This window comes from Diachasma alloeum, unplaced genomic scaffold (assembly GCF_001412515.2).
Source record: "Diachasma alloeum isolate Michigan unplaced genomic scaffold, Dall2.0 Dall_scaffold_00200, whole genome shotgun sequence".
NCBI lineage: Eukaryota > Metazoa > Arthropoda > Insecta > Hymenoptera > Braconidae > Diachasma > Diachasma alloeum.
Genome location: NW_021680365.1, coordinates 2,577,296 through 2,588,153, shown reverse-complemented (window position 1 = coordinate 2,588,153; position 10,858 = coordinate 2,577,296). Strand labels below are relative to the sequence as shown.

General features: G+C 35.1%; 2 protein-coding genes across 2 annotated transcripts; one reads left to right on the top strand and one right to left on the bottom strand.

Annotated features, from left to right (window-relative positions):
- Window positions 1–32: 32 nt before the first annotated feature.
- On the top strand, window positions 33–7,402 carry LOC107035699 (zinc finger protein with KRAB and SCAN domains 5). Its single transcript, XM_015253247.1, has 3 exons — window positions 33–506; window positions 1,919–2,710; window positions 3,736–7,402. Exons 1-3 carry the CDS (start codon window positions 330–332, stop codon window positions 4,279–4,281), a joined length of 1,515 nt encoding a protein of 504 aa, XP_015108733.1. The 5' UTR covers window positions 33–329; the 3' UTR covers window positions 4,282–7,402.
- A 2,202-nt stretch (window positions 7,403–9,604) lies between these two features.
- Window positions 9,605–10,527, bottom strand: LOC107035689. The gene is made up of 2 exons (XM_015253237.1): window positions 10,441–10,527; window positions 9,605–10,192 (listed from the first exon to the last, which is right to left on the bottom strand). Exons 1-2 carry the CDS (start codon window positions 10,525–10,527, stop codon window positions 9,605–9,607), a joined length of 675 nt encoding a protein of 224 aa, XP_015108723.1.
- Window positions 10,528–10,858: the final 331 nt, after the last annotated feature.

The following is a 10,858-nucleotide window of genomic DNA, read 5'->3' as shown; positions in this document are numbered from 1 at the left end:
CAGAAGGTCCCAGCGCCGCACACAGAATGCTCTGTCCCCTCACACGATTTCGGTTTCAATTTATTTCTCCCTTTCTTTATTAAAACAATCATCACCTAAACCTCCACCGTCATTAGGATATTTAATTCAATAACTTTACCATGAATGAAGTGATGAGAAAAAGTGATCAGTGTGGCAGAGAAATATCGACTAAATCGTGCTGTTTGGATTGAGTTTTTCGTGCAGTTGTGATTTTTAGGTTAAGACGCAACCTTGGCGTTGCGTGGTGGCGGGCTGTGTTGGGGTGCACGCATGATAGCGTTGCTCACCTTGTTTATTGTAACGATAAGATGAATTTCACTGAAGTTCACGGGATTCAGGGACTGCCACAATTTTCGGAATTAACGTCAAGGCCAAATTCAGTATCTAGTTCGGGTTATACGGGGAGTTTGGGACATCAGAGTGGAGGACAAAATAGTGTTTATACGACTGCTGCTGGATCTGAGCATGGAAAGCAAAATTCATTGGTAAGAATTGGAGTTTATGAGATGAGAGAGCTTTTTTAAATCGACGCCTTTGGAGTAGATGAGTCTCGACATTTTTATGAGGATTTTTTTCAGAGTACGAAAAGGACTAAAAATGGTCCACTACCTTTTTTGATTTTGCTATCCCGTTAAATTTCATGAATTCCTCAAAAACTAGTTCAAAGTGGAATTGATTCAATTCGATTTAGGAGGGAAGAAATCATGAAATTTGAAATTTTACAGAAAATTTAAGGTATATTCCTAGAAAACAGTTTTTTCTTACGATTCTGCCTATGTTTTTCATAGATAATGGTTATACTATTTCCCAGCTATTGAAAAAAATTTTAAGTAGCTGTATTACACAGTTTAGGAGGTAATAAATAAGGAAAGGCAGGCTTTAGCTTTTCCATCTTATGAGAAAACAGTTCGTTCGATGTTCTTAAAAAACAAATCGGTGGTAGAATGATAAATTCAGAATACAGTGAATTTTTTTGAAGATTCAACTCTAAAAAATGGAAATTTCGTGAAATAATTTCTTGCTTGATTCAAATAGTTCTTGTTGCTTTCATCAACAACCTATGAGGATAAAAAAACTCAATAACTGATGAGAATGCAATGAATTAAATCACTTAGAATTTTTTCCGGAAATCCATAGGGAGTAACATTTGGGTGGTATTGTATTGGGATATACCTTAAATTTTGGGAACCGTTTTTCAAACCACATTTTGGGTCCTTAGCACATTACGAAATTTTCACAATCTATAACTGACTAAGGAAGTACCTCAGTGGAATAAAAACATTTTTGAACTGCAGGGAGACGAGAATCTTACTTGAATTTCCACATTGGGGTAGATGATTGTGAACATTTTTATGATGATTTTTTTCAGAGCAGGAAAAGGACTAAAAATGGGCCACTATCTCTTTTTATTTTGTTATCACCCTTCAATTTCCATGTACTCCTCAAAAACTAGTTCAACGTGCAATTGGTTCAATTCGATCTTACGGATATATTTTTAGAGAAAAATCGAAATTCGATGAACAGTTGAACTCAAGATGCATTGAAAATTCAAGTAAACAGGAAAATTCTCCTCTCTCAGCTGCTCAAAATTTTGAAATTTGATTGAATTTTCATTGCTGTTTCAAATGTCACGATTTTTTCCCCCCATATATCTCGAACATGCACTGAGAAAAAAAATGTCTTTTGAATTCAATTAAATCACGCGGAATCTTTAATTAATTAAAAATCCAAGAAGATATTTACCTAAATTTCCTGAATTCTATTAATTTTCATGGGATAATTTAACTAAAATCCTCAGTTTCCATTATTTTTCCCGAAATTTCGAATTTTCAATTACGAAATTGATTAAAATTTCAGTGGTAAATCCTTTCTGAAATACGAAATGATTGTTTCACAGACAAACGGAGCAAACAAATACGCAGGATCCCTCCTGCCGTGGCCTAACCCAAACGCCCTAATGCAATTGTGCGAGAAACAAGGCCTTCAACCCCTGAACATCCCGAACTACAGTCAGAATAATTCTCTGCTGGGTGGTCAGTCCAGTGTCAACAGTCTGCGGCTCCTTCCAAACATGTACCTCCCCCCGACCTCGCAGCCAGACTCTCCCACAGTTAAACAAGAGGACATGAGGAGCAGTGAGGACTCAGGGAACCCGATTAACGACTCCTCAGCTCACATTCAGCAGCAGAGCGCAGCAATGGCTGAATACCTGCAGAAGCTCCAGGCCACAACATTACCCCTGACCCTGCAGCAGCTGATTAAACTCCAGGGTGATCCTGTTAAACGTGAGGAGTACAAGGAGGAGAAGTCTGATAACCCCCAGAACAATATCCTCAACATCCCAAGTGTGCCAAATTTTAGAAATAATAGCTCTCAGAACGGCAACTACATGAACTCCGATCAGATGATGCCGGAGATCAATCCCATCGATCTGAATGTACATATAGATGAGCATGAGACTACCCAGGGCACCCAGCAGAGTGTTCCTCAAGGACAGAATGTCAAGGTGGAGCAGCAGGTGCAGACGGATTCCCCGAAGGTCGAGAAGAAGATGAAATTCAGGGCGAAAGTGGGGGAGATTAAGATTGCCATGGCACTCGATGGCTCCATGCTCTATTGCTGTCCTGAATGCACACTGGCGTTTGCTGAGAAAGCGGAAATTGAACAGCATATTCAGGGACATGTGCAGGTATAATTTTAGTTTGATTTTTACAAGTGGTTTAGAAAAATTGGAGATTGAGGGAAGCAAATTTTAGTTTGTTAATATCGCGGAAAAACTCGTGGTTTTAGGGAAAGCTAGGGAAAGGACTAGAGAAATTTAAACAAGGTTCACTTTTAACTCGTGGAGATTTACGTAAAAAAAATTCTTGTCTATTCCTTCAAATCTGTTAGTTTTAGAGATTTTGGGGAAATTGAAGAATTGAGAAGATCAGTTGTTTAAGCAATATTGCAGAAAATTAATGGGTTCAGGGAAAATTAGAGAAGTACTTGTGAAATTGAAAAATGTTTTTTTCGCTAATTTATGGAGAATTGGATGGAAAAAAATTATTGCTAATGCCTTTGGGTCAGTTTTCTGTACAGGCTCTTGAAAGATAATTACAATTTTTTTCATTTGTCTCCAGAATTGAAAATTCGAATGGGTTTTTATTAATAGAAGAGCGGGAGGTCAAATTACTCGAGCTTGAGAGAATAAAATTGAAAAATTAAAGGCTTTATAATAAAATGCAATGTCTATGAATCGTATACGTGAGTCAGCGGCTATTAATGATTTTATGTGATTTATTTCACCTCGTATTTTAAATATCTGGGAAATAATTTTTGTTTTGGAAACAACGGCAAAAGGTTTTTTTTGAGTTCATAAAATGTTACATGAAGATAATTTCGTGGTAAAACCCTCTGGATTTATTAGTAAATTATTAGAAATATATTTAAGAGATATTTTTTTAAGACAATCTGCACATTTTGTTAGAATTCATATTCCTATGAAAGACTTTGATCCAGAATATTTTGTATATATCTTTTAAATTAATGAATATCAATAATTGCATTAGGAGATTTACTTGGATAGAATTTACTTCACTATAACATAAGATGTTTTATCAGATCTTTTAGGTCAAAACCTACTGTTTCACTTTCAATTTTTCTGTTATCAAAATTTTCGTCCTGTTTTTCTAGCATTGTAACTAATTAATTCATTCATATTATTATTTCCAGGAGCGAAAATATCAGTGCAAAGAATGCGGCGCAATGTTGAAGAGAAAAGAGCATCTGGATCAACACATGAGAGGCCACTCAGACGAGAGGCCCTTCAAATGTCCAGTGTGTCAAAAGGCATTCAAACGAAATGAACACTTGACCAGGCACTACGTAATTCACTCTGGTGACAAGAACTTCACCTGCACAGTCTGTCAAAAAGCCTTTTCCCGAAAGGACCATCTGAACAAGCACACACAGACCCACCTGGGCATCAGGAAATCCAAATCCAAGAAGGAGTCGAGTCTCCCTGATACCTCCAAAGACAATGCCGACACGATAATGGACATTCCCAAGCAAGAGCTCAGCTTCTTATTGAAAGATGGAAATTTCATGAAGCAAGACACAACATTCCTACAGCACATACAAAACCTACAGAAGGATCAACATTTCATTCATACGTACTCTGCCTTCAAGGAGCAAATGAAGGAGGGAATACATCAGCAACAGGCTGTTAATATGAACGAAATATTGCCCCAGAATACGAGGTATCTGATGCCATCTTAGTTTTAGTTGAGAATGATTGTAATTATGTAAGCGAAAGGTTTTCATTTCTGTATTAAACTGGCAAAACGTGATATCCAACGACTTATCACATTATTCTAATTATGGATTTATTTTCGGGAAGAGTGACTTGAAGGGGAATTATTGAAAAACATTTTTTGTGGATTTTCTCAGCTACAAAAATGAGCTTTTGACATTTTCTCTTTTTTATCCAGTTTTGTTCAACTTCTTACGTTTTACCATTTTCGTACAGATTTTAATTAACTTATTGGATGGTTTTGGAATTGAAAAATACTTAAAACGTTTCGAAAAGACTCGATAGAATAGTAATAAGAGGTTAATTTCTGTATTAAACGCAAAGGGTGGTATGTTGGCAAATCACACTCTTCATTATGGATTTATCTCCGGAACGAGAGTTGCAAAGGGAAATTATTCACAGACATTTTTCGCGGGGAATTTTCACAGCTGCAAAAATAATCTCTTGGCATTTTCTCTTTTTTTTTCTTTAGTTTCATTAAACTTCTTACGTTTCATCATTTTTGTACCGATTTTAACTAAAACATTTATTAAAACGTTTTGCAAGTAAAAAAATACTTGAAACGTTTGAATGAAGTGACAAAAAATCAACTGAATATGAATCAGAGTTTCATTTCTGTATTAAACTGGCAAAACGTGATATATTGGCAAATCATATTCTTCATTATGGATTTATCTCCAGAACGAGAGTTGCAAAAAGAAATTGTTTACAGACATTTTTCGCGGGGGATTTTGACAGCTGCGAAACTAATCTCTTGGCATTTTCTCCTTTTTTTCTTTAGTTTCGTCAACTTCTTACGTTTCATCATTTTTGTACAAATTTTAAAAATACTTAAAACATTTGAATGAGTTAACAAACACTCAACAGAATAAGCATAAAAGTTTAATTTCTCTATTAACCTAGAAAAATGGATATGTTGGGTAATCACACCCTGAATTATGGATTTGCCTCCAGAACGAGAGTTGCGAAGGGAAATTATTCATACATTTTTCACGGGGAATTTTCACGGCTGCGAAAATAATCTCTTGACATTTTTTCCTTTTTTTTCTTTGGGTTTCAACTTCTTACATTTCATTTTTGTACAAATTTTCATTGAAAACTTATTGGAACATTTTGTAATTAAAAAAAACAAACGTTTGAATGAGGCAACAAAGACTCACCAGAATAAGACTAAGAGTTTCAATTGAACTGAATCGATGGTTGATGCTCCTAAAATAATAGAACAAACAAGAAAACCACTCGACTGGTTTTTTTTCCAATGGTAATGAGTGCATAGAGAATTGTCGGATTAGTTTTAACCTCTCGCATAGTACTAATAGGATATCAACTAAGTTTAGAAATTTGCCTTAATCAAGAATCAACTGTTTTTTAAGTTCCTCGGAGTAATGAATCTCTGATACGATAGATGAAAATGACTGCGTGATTATCGTGAGGGGCTGTGAATCAGCTACGTGTTCGATTGATTTCATTAATCGCTCAAGCAGAACATTCAATGTGCCAGTAATTAGTACGTATCGGTGATGATGTTTTTTTTAAGCGACTAGTTCTACCCATTCACACAATCAGTAATTTCTCCCCCAAAAAATTGTGGATTTAATGGTTTTTATTGATTAAAGAAACGACTGTCTGGACACATCACGTGAATAGGTCATTGGTAGACTAGCTTTAAAACATTTATCAATTATTTTTTATCATTACTTCTAGTCTGCTAGTCGCAAGAGTGAAATTAATGTTGTGAATGAATTTGTGAGATTAGTAATTTTCGTGTAATCGTGATTAGGCAGAGGTGTACTTAGAGGAACGAATATGCGAACAAATTTTTTTATTCCGAAACTTTTTTACTTGTATTTTTGGAGAATTGGGGTTTTGTATTTTTTTTATAGTGGAATATGGAAATTCAATTGCAGATTTTAGATACATTCTGGTTTTTTATTTGGAAGAATGACAGATTCATGATTTACAGGCAATTAAAAATATGTTTATTATGGTCGCGTATTTTTGCAAATTGTCTGTGACTTCTTGATTCTTCGAAATTAGCAAACCTTTAACTTTTCTTATTTCCCTGTTTTATTCTATAATTTGTTGTCTTATAAATGGTGCATAATTCTTCATTTACAATAAAAAAATATCGGAATTATGATTTCATAATCTCAGTTATTCTCATTGCCTACAATTTTTTGAGTTTTTATGAATTTCAAAACAACAAAATTGCAAATATTTTCATGGAATTCTCGTATTTCATTGTTGTATACAATATAACATCTAATATTTTTCAATCCAATTTTCGTATTCCATCATTTCATCAACAAAAAATCATGCAAAAACCTAATTATCACAAATAATTGATTACAGGTAGTTGAAAATTAATTGTAAATATAAAAATTCGAAAATGGAGATAAATAAGGGAGAAATATTCTCATCTGATCACTCATTTTGTACTAAAAGAATTGGAAAATCATATAATTGTCAATGAAATTTTCCATTAGAGTTAGAAATCCCAGTGGAATAACTTCCAGATTGAATCGAGATGATGAATATTTTGAAAAGGAATTCAAACAAAAATGATGTATTATTTTATTACAAAAATTTGTCCAGTGTAACATTTTCATACACTCGATTTAATGATTTCATCTGAAATTCCATATCATAAAGGTGAACGAGTGAATTTTCCTTTTCGAGGGGCTATAAACTGCTTGTAGGCTCATTTCGATGAAATAATGCGCCTTAATAACGTCCTAAGGAATATCGCACGCGATAGAACCAAAGACTCTGCTCATATTAACACCAGTATTTGTATCTTCAATCTTCCAATTCTCCAGTTATCCTCCAGACTTATGAATAATTCATTAACAATTAGTTTGAATTTTCCAGATGAACAAGATAAAAATGCAATGCGTACACCTTTAGGTAAATTTGAATACTAAAAAACAATTCAATATCTAGGATAATAACAAATTGTTATGTATAATACGCCGATTGCCAAAAAAAAGGGGAAAACGAGTTAAGTGTAAGAGCGAGATGATAAATTACATGTATTTTTCAGACCGAAATATTTTTTAATAAAATAAATGTAGTAAGAAAACATAAACATTGGCTGTTCTTTAATCCATGAATTACGTATGTAAATGGGACTTTAAACTGATGACCTTGGGATTCGTTTGAGCAATGGAGCAAATTGTGAAATGATGTTTACTTCGTAACACCTCGGTTGCCAGGCACTTCACGTGGGAATTGTGCGAAGCATCATGCATACTGAGAACTCATTTACAACACAATGGCAATGGGTTTATTCGTCGTCCTGTACGTAATGTTATTTCGGTAATATGTTTCGGGGTAGCCAAATTGGGGGTATTGATAAGTTTTATGAGGTTAGACAGACGGGTAAATTTCAAAGGTGAAATTTGAAATAGTCGTTTTAAGGATATCCAAGTACTTTGGCTATTTTTTCTCCAGTTCAAATGCTTTTATACTTTTGTAGCTGAATATCAGAGATTTCCTTTGAGTCCCATTTGACCTCAAGTTTGCGGACATTTTACAATGATTTTTTGCTTCTGAATGGACGCTGTGTAATCGGTCAGTTTTTCGATTGTCTAATTTTGCTTGGAAATTACTTAGAATGTCATGAAACGTCGAAATATGATATTTTTAGAGAATATCTGTGTGTACGTTCGTATGCGCGTACAAAATTCTGGGAACACCGAGGTAAACCGGGCGCGCTGTTGCCACCTTGGCCCTTACTGCTATGTGCGCATCTCATGTGTGACAGTGAATGTAGCAACACTGTCGCTCGAGCGGTCGACAGAGACTCACTCGCATCGGTTGGCGCGGCGTCGCTTTTCTATCTGTTCGACGTTTCTTTTCTCCTCTTATCTAAACAAATTTTCCAAGAAGAAAATGGACAACGCCAACGCTTAATAAAAGGATTGAACTAAGAACTCTATTTTTTTCAGAATTTTTAAACGTCGAGAAACATTCTAAAATCCTTTATAGAAAAATCCGTGTCTGTAACCAAGGTTTATACTTTGGTTTCTATGCTCAAGTGCTTCTTCCTTATTCATGAACCAGGCATGAAATGTACTCGTTTTAAAGCTTATTAAAGAAGCTTCAATTTGACACCTGATTTACCTAATTCTGTCAATTTTTCTTTAACTTATGAGAGTTTTAGGAGAAAATTAAATTTTTATGTTTCACTTGGTAAATTAATTTAGTTGGATTTTTTGATGATCCTAACTGGACTAGACTTGTATATCTACATATCATTTTGAAGCGAATTTACTAGTCTTCAAAATGGTGTATGATAAGTTCGATTTAATTCAATTCTCAGTAAGTTATTGTAGATTGTTTCCATTTTTTACGTTATGTCACACCTCGGAAATGACAGTTCTTGCTATTTATTGAGGGTTTAGACTTGACCAGCGGGGATATATCATATGTCAATTTGAAGGTCTCATCGAGTTCTTCAAATTAAGATCCCATATTATCTATTCCATCCACCACATCAATTGTTATAAGCGATAATGTCACGATTTTAACATCTTATATTTAGAAAATTTCCATATTTTTCCTTCTAATGACGAGATTTGCGAGGTTTCTGTTCAAATCTGTGGAGATATCTTATGTACCGACCAATCGCGTACTAGTGCGTAATTTTTTCTTTAATCCATTGAATATGATTAAGATTTATGGAAAATGCATTTTTTCATCAATTTAAAGGCCGGGAACCCTCTGCAATAAGACTGTGGGGTGATTTCCGTAAAATTTTCATTATCATTCAGTAATAATGACTCAATATATTTGAGAGAGATATAATATTTGAAATTTCTGCAACAAATTGTCACGCAATACCTCAATAAATATTCAAGGATATCGGATGTAGAGAGATCGATATCGATCTACTTTTACCAGTATCCGCGCCTTGGGGAACCATTGCGCCCTCTATAATTGACTCAAAATTACATTTTTACGATCTTTGAATATTACGGGCTTGAGTAAGAAAAATAATAGAAACTACACTGAAAGAAAAACAAACAGTTACAGTTTCCACAGATTTCATAAAATTTGAATTTTAAATGAAGAAGTTTCATGAAAAATCAGTGCAACAATAATGTGATAATTTTTTTCAAAAAAATTTTCAAGAAGCTCATCGGAAATTTCAGCCATGAAATTTTAACACTGTTATTAACGCTGAAATGCAATAACTAATTAAAATGAAATGATTGAATTAAGTAGCCCTTTAATTGTTATCACTTGCAATAATGAATCAATAACAATTAATAATTAATTGTTATTTTATGGAGCACCAGTTGAATTAGTGATTTTGAGATAGGCCCCATGAGTGAACCCAATAATCGAACTCAGCCATCGTAAAAATGCCCTCGCGACAGCAGCGGATAGTTCAAAGCTCGTTTGAGGGTTCACAGTGTCCCCGGGCCTGTCAATATCATCGTCATTATCATTGAGTAATTCCAATTCACTGAGGGGCTCTACAGTCTCCACCTCATCGGCCCAATCAGTCGCGACTCTGGAGATTGACGACTCCTTCGTTGACATCACCTCATCCCCAAGAAGTTCCACGTACACCGGACTCTCAGTCACTTCTTCTTTTTCACTCGCCGAGTCATCGGTCACATGGGAGTTTGATAAAATGAATTTGTAGGGCTTTGTATCGGTCTCCTTCGGCTTATCACTGGATAGGATCTTTCCCACGTTGCTCACGTTTTCGGGCTTGTGGAATACGAAGTCGTAGGTTGCACGAAGTTTTCCCAGGAATTTGTCCAGGGGTTTAATGTCACTCGTGCGACGCTTGAAAGCTATCCAATCTTCGACCGGTGCAAATTTTGTTATTTGGGGTGAGGCTTCCAATTCAATTTGAAAGATCTGGAAGGAATATGTATGCTGTTACACGGATAGAAAAATCAGACGAAAAATCACTGTAAAATATAAGGAACTGGAAAGCTGAATTGTATTTTGGAGGGTTTTGATTCGAAATCAAGAGGAATAAGTGGAAAATTATTTTCGTTACAATGTGGTCAATATATTTTTGCTAATAAATTAGCAATTTGTTTTCGAATGGAAGTTCTATGAGGATGTTGTTTAAATTTGATTCAATGATTTATTGCCCCAACGTTGGCAGCCAACATTGGTCCAGCGTCAGCAGCCAAGATTGCTCCGACGTTGACAGCCAACATTGCCCCAACGTTGGCAGTTAGCATCGCCCCGTGGTTAACAGCCAACATTAACTCAACGTTGAGAGCCAATATTAATTCAACGTTGACAGTCAATATTGCCCCAACGTTTCATTTTACCTACGAGAAATGTCTCTTTATATTTTCCTCTAAAACTCTTCATCATCGTAATAATTCCGCACAAGTGCGTTTCTATCATGTCCAAATTCACTGCTGAAAAAAATACACTAATGAAAATAACTTCAAATCAACAAATGAAATCCAATCAATAGCCACTTACGAACAGAGTAAAAACAGCAACAAAAAACAAGAACTCGGTAATTTCGATGGTTCACTGACCTGATTATTCCCAGCATCC